The following is a 17,580-nucleotide window of genomic DNA, read 5'->3' as shown; positions in this document are numbered from 1 at the left end:
AGAAAGGGTTAACAAAGAAGCGAAAAATTACAATCCACAAAGCCCATGATCAAACCACATAGTCCTCGAAGTTGGCGTCCTGGGGATCGCGATCCAGCAAGAACGCGAACCGCCGGGCATTCCGCTTCAGGTACTCGGGCACGTCCGTGACGTGCGCGACCTTCTCGTACTCCTGGCCCTCGCGGTCGAACAGGTCGAGGCCGTGGCGCACGCGGCGCACAATCTCGCGCGGCTCGACGAACTCGGGCCGGTTGTACTCGGTGTGCGAGAAGCCGCGGATCTTCTGGACCAGCTCCGCGACCCGCGAGAAGCACGAGCTGCAGTGCCAGCTGGCGTTGCCCAGGTCGAGGCCCGTCGGATTGCCGGCGCTCTGCATGCGCAGGTCCTCGGGGAGGATGGTCCGGTCCAGGCCGGCGTAGACGGTCGCCTGCGGGTGGTGCCAGTCGCCGCCGACGTGGTGCCACTGAAACGAATAGTAGTAGAAGCGACTGCGGAGGGTGACCCGCGGCGGGGTGACACAGTTGCGGAGCAGGGTCAGCGTCTCTGGCCGTGGGATCTCGTCGGCGTCCGAGACGAGCAGGATGTCGTCCGCGTTGGGGCGCGCGGCGCCCAGTAAGGAGGGGAAGATGGCGGTGAACAGGGCATTGCGCGTGTAGGCCTCACGCTCCCAGGTGCTATTGTGGCGTAAGGGAGCGAGGTCCAGCGCATGGTAGAGGATCTTGGGCGCAAACCGGGAGAAATTGGCGTAGTGGTTCGCAAAGTGCAGGGGCTTCGGCTGCCCCGTGAAGGTCTCGGTGGACTCGACGATCACAAAATAATCCACTTGGCTGTCTAACTCATGCATACGGATCTCAAGCCAGTCCAGCTCCGTGCTGAAGGGGATCAAGTCGTAGATTTTACGGCCCTGGGTGCGCTCGCGCCACGGCCGGAGATCGTGTTGCGCGCAAAGGGCTTCGGCTTCGGCTTCGGGGAGGTAGTCGTGGTGGTGGGGATAGGGGAGGATGGCGGCGGGAACAGCATCATTAGCTGAGAGTGAGGATGGAGGGATCAGCAGGTAGGGTCTAAGCAGGAGGCATGTTGTGGTTAGTAGCGCGGAGAGGAGAAGTGTTTGCTGTAGTCGTTTGCTGGACATTCTGAAGAGTGGTCGGGGGATATGGTGAACAATGCCCTTGAACGCGTTCCTCTCAGAATTCAATTTATGAGGAGAAGAACAAGAAGGCATCTGTAGGTTTGGGGAATCCCTTCGCAGTGAATGCGATTTGTAGAGGTGGCTTGAGAGGGGACGTAATACGACAAGACAATGCGAACTAATCTTTACACATGCATGGCAGAGTGTAGTGCGCGCGATGGGCCGTTAGCACTCAAATGTGCACTTATTTCAATTGGGCCTAGTAAAGTCAATGAAGAGGCAGTAGGTATCGTAGTCATAGGTATTGCTGGAACTCTTCGGACCCATCCCAGAAAGCTTTTTTGGATCCAGAGAGGACGTGTCTAGATCCCTTTGATTCAGCATCGGATGATTGATTACTGACCGGCGGGGCACCAATCACTCTTCCAGTGTATACGACAGCGATCTTGGATTGCCATTACGATACTAGATAACAGTGCTCGTGTGATCGTCTTTGGGGATGACAAGCATGTTCTGGCCACCTGTTACGCTGGTCGAGACCTCGGTCCGAGTGGGTTTACGCAGCCGCGCAGGTTCCGTGGTTAGGGCTCATCCCGGTTCGAGTTAAGAGCTTGCATGCGCGATTTCAACATAAAAGTTGGTCACTGCAGTCATGACATCGAAGTTTCTTTGTCGGATTGTCTCTAGGAGCTTTAAGCTCGCGGAACGAAAGCTTATATCCCCACGGTACTCGATGGGATCGAGATGGAGGGTCTGCAAGATAAGCATGAATTCAAATCCGCGGTTTTTAACACAGAGCGCATCATACGGTTGCCACTCCCGCAGTTGGGCGAAAATATTGTACCAGTTTTCTCACCACTAATCGCCATTGGTTCTCCTTGTCATTAGACTTTGGGACTACCTAGTACTTGGCTACTATTATTTGGGGTGTGATGTAGTCACTGTGGGCAAAAGCACTTTCACGAGGGGAAACCACTACTACTGAAGTTGATTCCACATCCCCCCTCTTCTAACAAAGAAGAAGATAGTAATGATGATACCAAAACATAAAAATTCGAAAGAAAAGAAAGGAACAAGGAAAATTAGATTTGGCTTGATTAACTTGACTGTATATGCTATCAGCTGCGTCTTGCAATGCTTGTAGAGTCTGACAACTGCTCCTATGAACTTCGAGAACCGTATCGCACGCTGCAAGAATTCTGAACCATCATGCGCCATTGCCATCTGATTCGATCGTGGCTTACAAGGGGTCAATATTCTACGATCCCACGATATGCAAAGCGAACTATCGAGCATCGCCCTTGTGCATGGCCGCGGTGTAGAGAACAATGCCCAGAACCGCCAGCAACACACCCAGAACACTCTCCGTCGCCATCGCCGTCGAGCTCCGCATCCACCCCAGCGCAATGACGAGGCACGTCTTCAACTGCCCCACCACCGTACTGGTCACTGCGCCCGCGCCATTGATTACGTGGAAAGACGAGAGGTTGATCAAGCATGCACACCCGCCACTCAGCAATAAAAGACCCCATTGGTTGGGGTGGATCGTGGCCCAGACCGGAAACGAATCGGTGACCAGCGAGATACTGCCGATGAAGACCGCACAGAAAGGGGCTTGCCGGTAGAGAAGTTGAATGCTCGAGATGTTGAGACGCGAGTGGTAGTGCGCCACCCAGACGGTGTACAGCGCAGAGCAGAAGACGCCGCTGAATGCGTAGATAATTCCCAGGGCAGAGGTCGAGTCCATGACCTCCGGGCTTGAAGGGAGGGTTCGCTGGCGGGGGAGCAGGTCGGCGTAAGTCACGAGCCCCACGCCGAGACAGGCGGGCACAAGCGCAATAGCCGCGTGAAGAGGGATTTTGGAGTTGTAGAAAAAGAGGTTGATGAGCACGGTCAGTGGGGTGAGGAGGATGCGGACGATCTGGTAGCAGACGATCGAGCTGTAGGCCAGTGACAGGTTCATCAAGATGATGTTGGCACACATGATGAGCGAGAGGGGTAGAATCTTGACCAGGGGGGTTTCTGTAGGCGTGATTTTCAGGATCGAGGCTCGTTGCACAATGAACAGGAGAATCCCGGTGATGGTGAAGTGATACGCAACGAAGCTGAAATGACACTTGGCGAAGGCAGGATCTGAGAAGATGGACTTATTGATGTATACCTGGTTCGTCAGCTAATGACTCTCTCTCGCTCTCTCTTTTCTCTTCATCGCTGTGTAACTTGAGTAGTACCGCATCTCGGTCGGACTGACACTCACAATTGCAACGGTTGCGATAATATTGATGACTATCCAGACCCGTGTGTGCTTGCTTGTCTCCGTCCGCCCGGCATCTTCGGGGCTTGGAGGTGGAGACAGGGCCGCACCGATCTCAATATGCTTTTCTTTCTCCATGACGATATTCGTTCGCGAGGAATTAGTGTCCCAAGATTGAGGGGGGGAATGGCACGGCCTTAATGATAGATAGATGCTGAGGCAAGTGAGAGAAAACACGAGTGTGTTATATTGCCGCGTCTACTCTGGATTGGAGAAAGGCATGAGCCGTGAGGTAATTGACTCCGTATCCGATCCGTGTCTTCTGTGTGATAGGATTTAAGTTCTGTAATCCGTGGGCCTTATCCGATGAACCACACCTGAATGTTGACCGTGATCTTCTAGTTTCTTTGTCGCAAATTGTCGCAAAAGGAATCTAGACCGACCAGCCGACCAAATTGTCTTCGTGGGGATCAGAAGCATATGTATCACCCGGACCTTCGGTTAAACCACGGATCAAGATCTTTCCCTTTCGTATCCGAGCCACGAGCTCAGAGCATAGATGATTTCATCGTTTAGGAAGGCAAGCTGATGGCATTGGCGTACTCGATTGATTACACCCCGAAGGTTTGTCGCCTGTCACTTTTCGTGGAGTGGAATGTAACATCTCCACCAAACACATTCCCTGCTTTGAGTCCCCGCATATCATAGACTATATCTCATGTCATCGGGAGTCCATGCCGGAATTGAGTAGGCTGCTCGAATGCGCAAGGTCTTCAATCAGGTTAAGCAATTGTCGGAATTATTGGTATATCGAGTTATCCTCCTTTCCGACTGCACTAGTGACTGTTTAACCAACTAACACAAGACTCCTAATATGAGTGAACTCCATCACATCCTTTAAAAACCATCCCAACCCAACTGATGATCTGTCATAAATCTGCATATCGTTCAAATCACCGGAAAAAAAGATAACTTGCACCATGAAACGGGTTCAGCTGAAGATCGCGGAACGAGTCTTCATTCTCCTGTGCGTGACCATGCTTGTTGCTCTCAACCAAGAGAAGCTCCATGGCCTGCGACACGTCGGCGTACAATATCTCTCCGACCCCCAGTGCCTCAAGATGGACCAGAACCTGCACTCACCCGATCCGTCAAGCAAGTCGGCAGGGCCAGTACAGCTACTATCGCCGTGCCCCTTCCACTTCCAAAGCTCCTCCAACCAGCCCCGATCGCCGATGATCCCAGCCTCCGACCCCAAATTCGACCCCGAGCCATGGAGCGCATGCCTTCCGCCGCGACCCAAGTCCCGCCAAACCGGCTTCATCGGCGTGTGGTCCTCGGCCAAGGACTTCAACCGGCGCGCCCTCATCCGGCTGACCTACCTGCGGAACAAGCCCCACGACCTCGACGTCTACTTTGTGCTCGGACGTCCCGAGACCGACCAGGAGCAGACACTGGTGGCACTGGAGATGGCTGCCTACCACGACATTCTCCTCCTCAATATGACGGAAAACCTGACCGAGGGGAAGACCTTTGAGTTCTTCCGCACGGTCGGCGTGACCTTCAAGCCGGGCGACTATGCCTTCGTGACCAAGATGGACAGCGATGTGTGGTGCGAGCTGCCGCAGTTCACCACCCAGCTGCAACGGCTCCTGTACCAGAAGAAATCCATGGGGACGTACTTTGGCCGGGCCATCGGGGGTTACTTCATGGCCGGCATGGGGTACACCCTCTCCTGGGATCTGGTGCGATGGATCGCGACCGATGCTTACCCAGACTCGCACCGGGACGGGTTCGAGGACCAGTTGGTTGCGGACTGGCTGCATCACAGTGGGCTGTTGGTGCATTTTGTGTCTGAGGAGGCGGGCATCTATGATACTCCGGACTATGCGGGGCATGGCGATGGCGGGTGGGCGCAGAACTATACCGACCCGACTCTGATTGTGCATCAGCTGAAGTCGGATGAGTGGTTTCTGAGGACGGCAAAGTACTTCCTGGGCGGTGTGGGTTAATGCAGATATCGTCGTGTACTGTATCTAGTATAAATATACAGATACTCTATTTGTACGCATCAAAGACCGTTTCAGGTTCAGCGGTTATGGTCACTGATCCCTTCCGAGAAGAGCGCATTGCTTGAAGAGGAGATCATCTGCTAGAGATCACTTGATATCCTGGAAGATCACTATATTCTGCAGCGAGAGGAGGGCGATGGATTTGAGTGAATGCATGTTTGTAGGTTTTGATTAGTCGGAGATGGGCTCAAGATGTCTACTAGTACTTTGCACTGTGAAACCATGCGTGTTGGAGGCTTTTATGCGGCGGTTGAAGCCCTATGTATATAGTCAAGTATGCATGCTGGGCAGCATTGGCGCCAAGCTGGCATCCACAGGTCATTCAGGATAATAAGAACAACACTACCACGCCCTACTCGGCATGCTGAAATTCAAAGTTATTATGACTAATTTTACACCCAGGCAATCATTGGATGCCGCTCATTCAACACGAAAATGCTACTCATGGGGATATCACTATGCTACCGCACCTCAATGAGACAGCACAAGTTGCTAATACTGTCAAATCGAACGTATTCTTTAGGTTTCTCGCGTCGTGCGAGAACTCATGGGAGTTCGTGTCTAAGATAGATGATGATTCTTATCTAGATACTCGAGAATTCTCCGAGGAATTCATCAAACCTCTGTTAGAAAATCCCCAACCGAAGAGAACAATGATTGGTCGCCGTCTCTACCACCACGACCCAGATTTGAGTATACCTCATAAGATGAAGGATGATGATACGTACCTTACGGTTGCTGGACTTTTCCGGCACCGTGAGCATAAGTCTAGTGTGACCTACTATTAACAGTCTATATGACTTGACCAAGAAATTGATGCTGGTAAACACAAATGTGTATGCATTTATCTCAAGCATGGATATTGAAGTAAATGTGAATCATGAAAATAGGGCTACCAGACCTTTTCTCTTAATATCTAGTTTCGTAGACTTCGGCTTCACATGATGGAGGCCTTTAATCAACTATTAGAATAGTCACATTCTTGGCATCCACGAGAAAGGGAGGAGGTTTATTGGAAATAGAGAAGACATGTACATCATATGCAACAGATTAAATAAGTAATAAAGTTGTGATTCTTGCTCCCTTCTCCATTTTCCTAAATTTTACTTCACTTCAATGGCGCCTCACATTATCTCATAAAGAGACGCCAGGCCGCCATCCAGAAAGGCTTTCCTTCAAAGTACGAAAATGCACAACTACGAGACCATTAAACCTAAAACATACTTGCGTAGATAGATAGGTCGTTAGAATGGCGATAGATGAGAACAGTAAGCACCGGTTGTGCGGCGGCTACCCAAATGTGGTAGTTGAAACAAGATATGGCATAGAAGCAATGCTAGTCTAAGAAGAGATTGATCAAAAGGAAGGAGTTGAGGCTGATCGAAAAATCGGAATAGGGAGGAAATTTACTATAGTGCTAGCTCCTTAACACGAGGAGCTCGATTAGCGACCACATTACCTAGAGACCTAGCCTAGAAAGACTATTTTCTCATACCACCTTACCCTCCAAGGCCACTCCACAGGACCATCTTAGAGTATTTCTTGCTAGCTGGACAGTTCAGCGTATCGAATGAAGACATAAAATAGCATGAATCAAAATATTCACAAATGATATGACAAAACCGATTCCCACGAGCCCGTTCCCCTCACCGTTGGGCTCGAATATATCAAGACTCATTCGAATTCCCCATAGTCCATTTGACAGTCACTGTACTTGCAGGAACAGAGTTTTCCTGCCGTATCGCAGTACTCCCCCGTTGCATTTCCCAGCTTGAACCGCAGAAGATGGCGATCATAGCCAACTTGTGCGTTGGTTCCCTTGGCTTGCTTTGTCCAATTCATATCTTCTTCCAAATCCGGGACTTTACCCACATCTTCCATGCCTTCTAATTCTCGAAGCCATCCATACTTTGCCCATACCAACTCTGTTAAAATGTGATGCGTCTTATACTGATGGATAGCAACTTGCACCTCACCATTCTCGTTCAAAATCTCCCCCCAATCATTAAACCTCACCATAGGTGTCGTCCCCACTGTACCTAGCAAGGCATCTGCATTTGGAACCAGCTCAGATTTACCAACTCCAGCTTGCCTGAGCTCTGTATCCAAAATTCCGGAATAGAAAATGTGTATGTGAGTTGCTTGATCGTTGCATTGGAATTCACTCTTCGTTAACTCTGCAACCATCGTCCGTAAGTAGATCGACATTGCGCGGGAAGTGCCGTACGTACTTCCCGCACATATTCGGTCCAGTGTGTTATATCTAACTGCATCATCGCGGGATAGATATGGTGGATCCAAGGCACTAGAGCAACTATCGAACCACCGTTGATGCACATTGCATTGTCCAATTTTAAGGCCGCGCCACTCAGCGAAAAATAGAAGTTCAGTGCTTGTGGGTGTGGTCTGGGAGAGAGTGAATGGATTCCTTTGGAAAAAGACATCCAAGTCACAGACCAGAACGTTGTCGAAATATTCTGTGTTGTTGTGGAGCACAGCGCTGAGCCCTTGAAATCGACGGGCAACAACGTGAAGGTCTGAATCTGGAAGAGCGCCAACAAATGAGAGGAACGGGTAACGGCTCATTAATATCCGAAATCCTGGCGGTGGGTGGTCCGCAACCTCTGCAGGGACAATAATCTTGACTTCAACGGGTAAAGGCTGACAGGAAGTAGTCATTCCGCCATCTTGCTGTTCGTTTTGGCATCGGGTAATATCAAGTGCGTCTCTTCCCAAAGCAACGTCGAGAGACTCCATGAAAATGAAAAGTTGGTCTTGCCATTTTGCACCGTCAAGAGCGGACAAGATAAGATTCTTGCGGTGGGAAACCGCATCGGGCGGGATTGATTGCAAACGTGACCTGATTGAACTTGTATTCAAAAAAAAAGGGTTTGAGTAGAGAAGGTAAAAATTGGAAATGACGGAGAGGATAGCCAATACAGCCAGAACGACTCTGGAGAATTTCTTATTGAAGATCCGACCAAATCTTCCCGCAGGTAAGCTTAGGTACCGCATGCTTCGCACCTGACCAGATGGTTGAGTTATACAATCCAGGATCTGGCCCAGATAGATATATAGCCAGCCAGCATCACCCGGTATGTCTGAGTTAGATTTCGCCGGAAACGAATATGAAGTAGGCCTAAGAATGACATCAACGACTTGACAGAAACAAAGAAAAATGTCTAGAACATGTGATATGTCCTATATAGATCGCATTATGGGTTGCAAAATCCCGCTTAAACGATGAATCATAAAGTCATGCTGATGAGGAAACATTGGCACAGCTTGTCCAAATTCAGGACCTTTAATTACCCGGTTCTCGTGTTCACTGAGGCACGTTGCCTTGGTTGCTTGGATTAGCTCGCTACACACCCCACTACGACACAAACAATAAGATAGGAAAAATACACCAAGCAGAATAATAAACGCATATTGTATTTAATCTGATAGGAAATTTTCATGCTAAATGGAATGCAGGTTCTGTAAAATAGTCTTCAGATTTAACTACAAGCCGGTTTTCGGAGGTTCGATCCGGTAAGCCGGAGAGGATCTTGCCACCTCAACGCCGCACTTAACATAATTCCACGCTGATCTGGATCTGGACACACCCAAAATCGCGTGTCTCTTGCCACCTTGCCAAGACCATATTTGCTCATAGATGAGCCCCTACCCCATAACATGGCCAAGCATATCTACATAGAAAATATAGGATATAGCTAATTGCATGTTTATTTACAGCCACACGATAGCTCGTTTCATTATATAGAACTTTAAGGCTTATGTGACAGCGGATAAAAGAGATCCTGTATATTAAAGTGTAATTTACATTCCCCGGGGAAGAGGGCTTCCCCATCATATTTTGGGAAGATCGCCTTAAAGTGTAATCCATCAAGATAGCCGATTACAAAATTATATCTCGTACAATATAAATAGAAATTATGACAATATATGGCAATCAACTAATTAGTAACTTCTGTCCTATCTCGTGAATCTCCTGTGAATATCCTATCAAGAATCCATAAGACCGACCATGAAGTTACTTTTGCTAGGTTTCAAGTCCGCTCTAGCAAAAGGTTATATCATATCTGGGATAAGCAATTACGGAATGGTGTAGATAAGAAACAGACCGAAAATAATATGGTCAAAGACTGCTACTGTATCCATCTATTGAGGGAAAATGGCATGATGCATCATAGATTATCTTCTGAGCTTCTGTCAAGCAGCCATAGTGTGTTGGAACTATTGGGATGTTCGGACTTTTCCCCAACTGGGTAAGTCTAATCCCTGTCACTCAACCTGCAGTTAGCACGGACGATTCGGCCCAAGGGATACTGCGTCGCTTACGGAATCTTTTCTCCGGTTAAGTCACATAGATACTGTACCTAGTATAGCATGATGTTCAATGCGCAGCCAAGGCTACACAATCAGGGTACCGATCAGGGGGTTAGGTCACACCCTCTCAGTCTGATGCGCCGTTAGACACGTCAAGTTCAGAAGAAACCACATGAGGAGAGAAACCTTCACAATGAACACCTCTGAGCAGAGAGCAACCAACGCTAAATCGACATAAAAGATATCAGCTCATTCTAACGCAACCATCCCCCAAAGGTCATGCCTCCATCTCAATCCCTTCCTCCTTCTTCTCCTTCTTCACACTCCTCCACCCGACCCCCCACGCGAACACAAACTGCGCCACCGACAACGCCGTCGTCAAATAAAACACCTGATCCACGCTCTTCGCGAACGCGCGCACCACCGCCGGCAAGTCCTCCGACGACACCACCGACCGGAACCCCGTGGCGCCCGCCTGGATGACCCCTGCCGCATCGACGCCCGCCGCATACCGCGGGATCTCCGTGCGCAGCGCCTGCGCGAAGATCACCTCCGCCACCGCCAGAAAGATCGCCCCGCCAAACGTCTGCGCGCAGGTCATCATCGCCATCGCGGTGGAGACGTCGTCGCCTTGCACTGCGTTCTGGATGGCGATCATTGGCTTGACTGTCTGTTAGTTTGGCTGGAATGACTGTGGTTTGCGGAGAGGAGGAAGGACTCACAACTTGCGAGATCGCGCCGCGCCCGAATCCCACCAGCGCCTGGTATCCCGCCCACTTGGGGACGGAGGTGTGCGGGCCCAGGGTCGAGAGGAGGCCGTTGCCCACGGAGTCGAGGATGGCGCCCAGCACGCCCCAGGGGAGGTAGTAGCCCAGTTTCGAGGCTGGGGGGTTCATTGTTAGCTTTGCTGCGTCGTCCACAGAAGGAGTGAATGATGAAAGGGCTACAGGGGAGGAACGCACTCAAAACCCCCGACACAACCGCCATCACCAACTGACACAGGATATTCGGCAGCAGGTTCACCCCGCTCACCAGCGCGGACTTGCCCCGCACCGACTGGAAGTAGATGGGCAGGTAGTACGACAGCGTCATCGTGAACCCGAAGATCACCATCGACAGCAGGCTGCTGCACAGCACGATCTGGTCGCACACCAGGTGGCCGGGGATCATCGCCTCCGCGCCCATGCGCCGCTCCCACAGCGCAAACACCGCGAACGTGACCCCGGACCCGACGAACAGCCCGATCACCGTCGCGCTGTTCCACGCGTAGCTGTTGCCGCCGTACTGCAGGGCCAGCAGCAGCATGATCGACGCCGGCGCGAAGAGCACGAACCCCACCAGGTCGAATTTCTGCAGGAACAGCGACTGCAGCACTTCCCGCGCCGCGGGTTTGGGTTTCTGGTCTGGGATCCGGGTGAAGAGGAGGAGAGCGCCGACTAACGCGCCGATGGGCAGGTTCATATAGAAGCCTATGTCGGGGCAGAGTGTTAGTGTATGTTGTGGTTTGCGACGAAAGAATGGATGATCCGAACTTACACCACCGCCAGGTCGAGTAGGTGGTAAACGCACCACCAACTAACGGCCCGCCGACGAGGCCGAGCTGTCCCACTGCGAGTCATCATTAGTCAATTACTCGTATTCTTCCTGCAATAATCAGAACGAAGAGAGAAAGGGATACACACCCCCCATGATCACCCCGATCATCGCCGGCCGCTTCTTGTTCGGCACCGCGCCGGCCAGGATGTTCAGCGCCCCGTTCAGCATCCCCGACGACCCCATCCCGGCCACCGCGCGCCCGATGATCAGCATCTTGGACGAGGTGGCCACCCCGCAGATCAGGGAGCCCAGCTCGAACAGCCCGAAGAAGGAGAGGAAGGTCCACTTCGAGGAGAAGTAGGTGTAGAATTTGCCGGTGAGCGGTTGCAGGGCGGCGCTGTCTCGTGTTGCGGTCGTCAGCGACATTATATAGGGAAGGGTTATTCGTAGGGCATCGAGGGGATTTCCTACCTGGAGATCGTATACGCGCTACCGTACCAGGCCACATCCTCGAGGGAGTTGAACTGACTCGTGATCTTGGGAATTGCCTGTTCCCCATCAAAACCATCATGTCAGTATTTCCGCTTTTCGTTTTGAGTGCATCTTCCTCGTGGTTCAAGCAAGGGGGTGATCGGGAATGGCCCACCGTCGACACAATCGACACGTCCAACAACATCAGAAACACGACCAGCGTGATCCCCGCGATCACCATCACTAGCGTCAACCCGTGCACCCATTCCGGCTCGTACTCGTCTTTCGGGTGGATGGGTTTCTTCTCGTCGTGATGCTCCGGCTCCGGCTCCCACGGGGTGGGGTTGGAGCCCAGCAGATGGGGCTGGCTGCTGGTGCTGGTGCTGTCTTGGCTCATCGTGGCGGCGTGAAGGCTTTTCGAGGAACGGGGTTTCTCGAGTGATTGCGCCATGTTGGGCTCTGGGCGATAGAGGAGTATTGAGATGGCACCTAATGAAATTACATGAAGGATAGATGAGAGGGCTTGTTTTAAGTACCGGGGGTCGGAGACGGCGTTGACAGTTCCCGTCTCCGGACGCCGGGTTGTTTTGGGTGTGATGGCTGCGCTGGCGCTGTCGAACGCCGGTTCTCCCGCTGCGAATGCCGGTCCTTGCTTGTAGGCAGTCAACGCCGCATCCCTTGTTTGCTGCCACCGGTCGGAGATCTCCCCATTTAGGAATTCACCGAGCAAAGGAGTAGAGCATCGATCCTCTTCAACTAAACGTGTTGATTCGACGATTTTCCAGGGACAGGATGGCTGGTTGTCCTTTGTGGGAAGAACGGAACAGGACGAACCGCCCCGGTCTCTGGCGTGCCTTACAGCGTGGTAAAGGTGCACGAATTGACTGCTATAGTTGTGCTTTCAATAATCGTAAGCCCTGGTTCTAGATAATGGTTTTTGAAGTCCCTGAGAGAGCCCTAAAGATATCACCCAATGCAAATGTGGTAAAGGTGAACGAGCGCTTCGGAGATGGAATCGGCGTGATTATATATCCATTTAGCTGGCCGGGTATCTGAAGCGCTCGACGGCACCAACTTATCCTACAAGTATAGATGAACAAGAGGGACATAGACAAAGACATCATAGCTCGATAGACCGAATGTATACCACTACGACCAAGAAGAAAACCCGCCCGCCCCGTTCCCCTCGGTCAACCACGCCATCTCCGACCAGCTCAGGAAACTATCCAGATCGCCCATCTCCATGCTCGACGCAAACCCCTCCCCACCCCCACCCCCACCCCCACCACCGCGATCGACCACCACCCCGGGACACTCGGGCAGCCGCACCGCCCACTCGCTCCGCAGCTTCTGCATCATCATCCCCAGCTTGCTGAACGGATCGCCGAGCGCCCCGTCGCTGCGCATCCCGACCGCCGCGGCCACCTGGCTCATGCGCGTGGCGATCTGCTCCGCGACCGCCAACAGGTCCACCGTGCCTTTCACCGCCGCCTTGTCCCAGCCCGGGTAGTCCAGGGTCGAGAGCCGGAAGAGGGTCACCAGGCAGTGCGACACCTGGGTGAGATAGGACAGCGCCAGGGAGGTGTATTCCGCCGGAGCGATGGTGAAGAAGAGGTCGAAGAACTGCTTGACCACGTGCAGGCAGGCGTACAGATGGCCGAGTCGCTGGCTGCTCATCTCCTCGTCGGGCGGGGGCTTGACGAGGGCAACCTCGTAGAGGCTGATTTCGGTGTCGTAGAGATGGAATAGGATGGGTTCTGGGTGCTGGTTAGTCTCTGCTGGGCCGGTTCATAGTGTTTCCCGGGAGATTGCACGTACTGTTGTCGGCCAGGGGAATGGGCATCTCGACTTTGATCGTCTCTAGCCGCGACTCGAATGCCTTGAGATGGAAGGCGGCGAGCGCCTGGGTCGGATGCAGGCCGTACACGCCTTCACTCCAGGGCCCCTGCAGGATCTGGTCTGCGAGGAGTCGCGTGCGCGTGATCTGCACCAGGACGCCGTCACCGGGTGATTCGTCGCTTTGAGCGAGGATGTCGAGACACTCGTTCATGTGCGGCGTCCATCGCAGCGGGTCCATTCGCCCGAGAAACTGCGCGATTCTGTGCTGGTCAGTCACTCGGCCAGTGTTTCAGTGCGGTGGAACGTACATGGAAGTCAGCACAAAGCAGCTCAAGACTGCGCGGCGTTCGTTCATCGTGCGGCGTGTCGAGATAGACGCTTTCAGCCCTGGCATATGGCCCACGGCATTGCTGTTGGAGACGGTCATGCTCAGGTCTGGCGGCGCGGGCTTGTTGAGTCCCAGCTCAAAGACCAGGCCGATCGCCATCTGGGCATAGATGCATAGCGATGACTTTTGCGGCTGGCTGTGGAACGTGACCCTGCAGTCGGTCAGCGATGGACTTACACAGACCCAAGGAGGAAAGAGATACCAGGCGAGATAGACCAAGACCCCCTGCAGCAAGTCCAGGGACTTATCGCAGTCGACCAACAGGCGTTTGCCCGCCAGCTCGCGGATGGTGACACACAAGGCGGCTTGCCGGGCGGCATGCTTACTCTCCACCGCAGTGATACACCGCCACAGGAACGGGGACTGGTGTTTCAGGTCTTGCGCATTAGTTGTGGCGGGGATGTGTATCAAGGGGAGGAATTGCAGTCGATGTGTACGGAAGGCATGCAGAGCCTCTTCTTCCTCTGCTGGCGTGTCGACGAGGTCTTCTCGTTCGGGGGAGGATGTTTCGGCCTCAGGCTCTGAGGGAGGGTCTGCGGGGAGCGGAGTCGGCGTCTGCATTCCGGTCCGACCGGCGGCACCGGAGGAGGTCAGCAGCATCATCAGCCCATCCATTTTCCGTTCCAGCTGGACCGTCTTGGACAGAGGGCGCGTCTTACGACGGCCCTCGGGGATGCGACATTCTTTGTTGAGTCGGTGGCATCTGTGGTGTTTGAATCATCTTGTCAATGGTGATTGTTGATATTGATGTTGATGTTACTGTCAACTGGACGGACTTTTGACCCACCTTTCACAGCGGCCGCCCGCACTCCGGGGTACGCATCGACACTTGGCACGAGCACAGGTGGCACACGCATTGCCATAGGGTAAGGGGGAGCGTATGGCGGATTCCATCATGAGACGCAGATCTTGCTGGGCTCACATAACATGGAAAGGGAAAGGGGGCAAAGAAAGAGGAAGCGGAGGAGGGGGAGGAATAGGAGCGAGAAGTGGAAATGGAGAGGGAGCGGACACGGCGTTGGGGCAACCCCGGTTGACACGTGACCTTTCCTGCCTACCCGACATATTACAGATTAATTCACAGAGTCAACTTACAGATAGATTTGATTTGAGTCATATGATCTGAAAATACTGTTCGAGTATCCCATTCTATCTCTCTGACCACTCTGCAGGTAGTTTGTTGAGTGTTTGGCTGACTCCGGCCACTCCATCTGGATACAGTCCTGCCTGTACTGTACATCTACTGTACATGCAGCCTCACATAGATTTACGCTTACCATCCAACCTTATCATGCCCTCTCACCACACCTATCAAGAGAAGAGCAGTCCAGTAGCCAACTCAATCCCTTAACGGACAAGTCAGCCATCTCCGCTCCTTTCTTCAAGATCTCCGACCGTAATAAGTCTACTATTGGTGGTGAGTCCGAAGGATGCGGCCCCCAGCGCTGGGCGACCGGAGTCTAGCCTTGGAGCCTTACAGCCTTAGGGCTGGCTCCAACCTTTTTCCTCTGCTATAGAAAAACTTCCCCTGCAGCTCCTGCTCAATGCTCAACCTACCTTATCGTGCATCCATTGCCTGAATTCATCCCCTCGAGAATGTCGGAGACCAACGACTCATCTTCTACCGCCTCCAGCTTGGAGAAGGGCCCGCAGCCCTCTCACCCTGGCGACGCCGGCGACTCGGAAACCAGTCACTCGGTGGAAGATGCCAGCCCGGCTGCCGCGCCGCCCCCTAAAAAGCAGGGAACCAAGGCCTGGTTGGCACTGACTGGTGGTGTTCTGGGCATGTTCGCCTCCTTTGGCTGGGTCAACTGCGTTGCGGTCTTCCAGGCTGAGTATGAGCTGAACCAGCTGCGTGACTATTCCAGTTCGCAGGTGTCCTGGATCTCATCGGTGCTCTGTATGTTGTTGGCCTTCAACTCTCACAAACACATCATTTCTGACAAGCTCCAGTCTTCTTCATGCTCGGATTCTCTCCCGTGGCCGGCCGACTGTACGACGGCCATGGCCCGCGTCTCCCCATCGTCATCGGCACCTTCCTGCACGTCTTTGGCCTCATGATGGCCAGCCTGTCCACCAAATACTACCAGTTCATCCTCAGCCAGTCCGTGTGCTCCGGACTCGGCACCTCGCTGATCATCACCCCATCCATGACCGCCGTAAGTGGCCCAGTCCAGCCTCTGCCCCCTGATCCCGCCACCACACAACTAATACTTCCTCCAAGCCCATGACCTACTTCCACGACCGCCGCGCCCTGGCCGGAGGATTCGCCATCGCCGGCTCCTCGCTGGGCGGTGTCATCTTCCCCTTCATGGTCAACCACCTGCTCTCGTCGATCGGGTTCGCCTGGACGATGCGCGCCTGCGCATTCCTGATCCTCGGCCTGCTGCTCGTCACCTGCACGCTCATCTCGTCCAACGCCACCCACAGCCCGAAGGAGTTCAAGCTCAGCCACTACCTGCGGCCGTTGAAGGAGGTGAACTTCCTGCTGATGTGCATCGCCAGCTTCTTCATGTACTGTACGTTCTCCCCAATGCCATCCGAAGCTCAGACAACAGACAAAACTGACAACCCAAAAAGGGGGCATGTTCGTCCCCTACGTGTTCATGGTAATCTCCTCCATCCACTACGGCATGTCCGTGACGATGGGCTACAATCTGATCCCCATACAAAACGGCGTAAGGTATGCTGCAGCCAGCCCCTCGAACCCCCTTGCCCACCGCACAATAAAACTAATCCACGTGGGGAAGCTTCTTCGGCCGCACCGTCCCCCAGATCTGGGCCCGCAAGTACGGCCAATTCAACGTCTTCATCCTGGCGATGGTCGCCTCGATCGTCGTCGTGCTCGCCTCCTGGCTCCCCTCGCGCAGCAACGCCGCCATCATCGTCTTCACTGTCCTGTTCGGGTTTGTGTCGGGCACCACCATCGGCCTGGGCCCCATGCTCGTCATGGCGCTGTCCCCGCCCACGGAGATCGGGTACCGGGTCGGCACGGTGTTCGCGGTGGCCGGGCTGGGGGCGCTGACGAGTCCCCCCATCGCGGGCGTGTTGATCACCCGGAATGGCGGGGATTATGTGTACGCGGCGGTGTTTAGTGGGGTGGCGTATGCGGTGTCGACGGTGGTGATGGTTATTCTGAGGGTGAGGATTGGGGGGTGGGGGTTCTTGTCGAAGGTTTAGTTAGGGGTGGTTTTGGGGATTTTGGGGAGGGGGTTGGTTTGGGGCTTGGGCGATGGGGGAGGAGGGAGAGGTAGAGTTGAGGTTTTGAGGTTTATGTCTTCTTACATTCGGGAATTTATATAAAAAGGTTAGATTATGCTTTATCTCATATCAGGGTGAATCGAAAACTAAAGTTCCAGGTGCAAATGCCCGTATGGTGAGATTGTGTCGTTGACATCGATTCTACAATAACTTACAATATACTGAGCGACAGATGCAAAGGGCAAATGTTCCACACTGCCCTTAGATCTACTGTACTGTACAGTAGTATGTCATCATCCACTGATACGTTGACTATAGACTATTCACTACATCTACTCGCCCGCCCCGAACTACAATT

General features: G+C 53.0%; 7 protein-coding genes across 7 annotated transcripts; 2 read left to right on the top strand and 5 right to left on the bottom strand.

The window, feature by feature from the left end:
- Positions 1-49: 49 nt before the first annotated feature.
- On the bottom strand, positions 50-1,587 carry BO72DRAFT_474707 (glycosyl transferase family 17 protein; the record flags this gene model as incomplete). The annotated part of the gene is made up of 2 exons (XM_040947287.1): positions 50-1,026; positions 1,533-1,587. 2 exons carry the CDS (start codon positions 1,585-1,587, stop codon positions 50-52), a joined length of 1,032 nt encoding a protein of 343 aa, XP_040805627.1.
- A 546-nt stretch (positions 1,588-2,133) lies between these two features.
- Positions 2,134-3,813, bottom strand: BO72DRAFT_210341 (uncharacterized protein). The gene is made up of 2 exons (XM_040939661.1): positions 3,387-3,813; positions 2,134-3,290 (listed from the first exon to the last, which is right to left on the bottom strand). Exons 1-2 carry the CDS (start codon positions 3,519-3,521, stop codon positions 2,415-2,417), a joined length of 1,011 nt encoding a protein of 336 aa, XP_040805626.1. The 5' UTR covers positions 3,522-3,813; the 3' UTR covers positions 2,134-2,414.
- Positions 3,814-4,618: 805 nt separating this feature from the next.
- On the top strand, positions 4,619-5,395 carry BO72DRAFT_421189 (uncharacterized protein; the record flags this gene model as incomplete). The annotated part of the gene is made up of 1 exon (XM_040942757.1): positions 4,619-5,395. One exon carries the CDS (start codon positions 4,619-4,621, stop codon positions 5,393-5,395), a length of 777 nt encoding a protein of 258 aa, XP_040805625.1.
- Positions 5,396-6,854: 1,459 nt separating this feature from the next.
- On the bottom strand, positions 6,855-8,886 carry BO72DRAFT_474706 (uncharacterized protein; the record flags this gene model as incomplete). Its single annotated transcript, XM_040947286.1, has 2 exons — positions 6,855-8,315; positions 8,828-8,886. The coding sequence occupies 2 exons, from the start codon at positions 8,884-8,886 to the stop codon at positions 7,130-7,132; spliced, it is 1,245 nt and encodes a 414-aa protein (XP_040805624.1). The 3' UTR covers positions 6,855-7,129.
- A 773-nt stretch (positions 8,887-9,659) lies between these two features.
- BO72DRAFT_421185 (MDR family MFS transporter) lies at positions 9,660-12,277 on the bottom strand. Its single transcript, XM_040942756.1, has 9 exons — positions 11,970-12,277; positions 11,795-11,871; positions 11,470-11,720; positions 11,324-11,395; positions 10,750-11,256; positions 10,506-10,670; positions 9,974-10,453; positions 9,800-9,919; positions 9,660-9,745 (listed from the first exon to the last, which is right to left on the bottom strand). Exons 1-7 carry the CDS (start codon positions 12,243-12,245, stop codon positions 10,065-10,067), a joined length of 1,737 nt encoding a protein of 578 aa, XP_040805623.1. The 5' UTR covers positions 12,246-12,277; the 3' UTR covers positions 9,660-9,745; positions 9,800-9,919; positions 9,974-10,064.
- A 311-nt stretch (positions 12,278-12,588) lies between these two features.
- BO72DRAFT_524502 (transcription factor domain-containing protein) lies at positions 12,589-14,981 on the bottom strand. The gene is made up of 5 exons (XM_040949879.1): positions 14,809-14,981; positions 14,224-14,724; positions 13,942-14,172; positions 13,613-13,893; positions 12,589-13,551 (listed from the first exon to the last, which is right to left on the bottom strand). Exons 1-5 carry the CDS (start codon positions 14,916-14,918, stop codon positions 12,944-12,946), a joined length of 1,731 nt encoding a protein of 576 aa, XP_040805622.1. The 5' UTR covers positions 14,919-14,981; the 3' UTR covers positions 12,589-12,943.
- Positions 14,982-15,144: 163 nt separating this feature from the next.
- On the top strand, positions 15,145-17,203 carry BO72DRAFT_483217 (MFS general substrate transporter; the record flags this gene model as incomplete). The annotated part of the gene is made up of 5 exons (XM_040947784.1): positions 15,145-15,921; positions 15,975-16,180; positions 16,246-16,540; positions 16,602-16,704; positions 16,772-17,203. The coding sequence occupies exons 1-5, from the start codon at positions 15,618-15,620 to the stop codon at positions 17,199-17,201; spliced, it is 1,338 nt and encodes a 445-aa protein (XP_040805621.1). The 5' UTR covers positions 15,145-15,617.
- Between the last annotated feature and the right edge of the window lie 377 nt (positions 17,204-17,580).

This window comes from Aspergillus fijiensis, assembly GCF_003184825.1.
Source record: "Aspergillus fijiensis CBS 313.89 unplaced genomic scaffold BO72scaffold_5, whole genome shotgun sequence".
NCBI lineage: Eukaryota > Fungi > Ascomycota > Eurotiomycetes > Eurotiales > Aspergillaceae > Aspergillus > Aspergillus fijiensis.
This window is presented reverse-complemented; position numbering and strand designations above follow the sequence as displayed.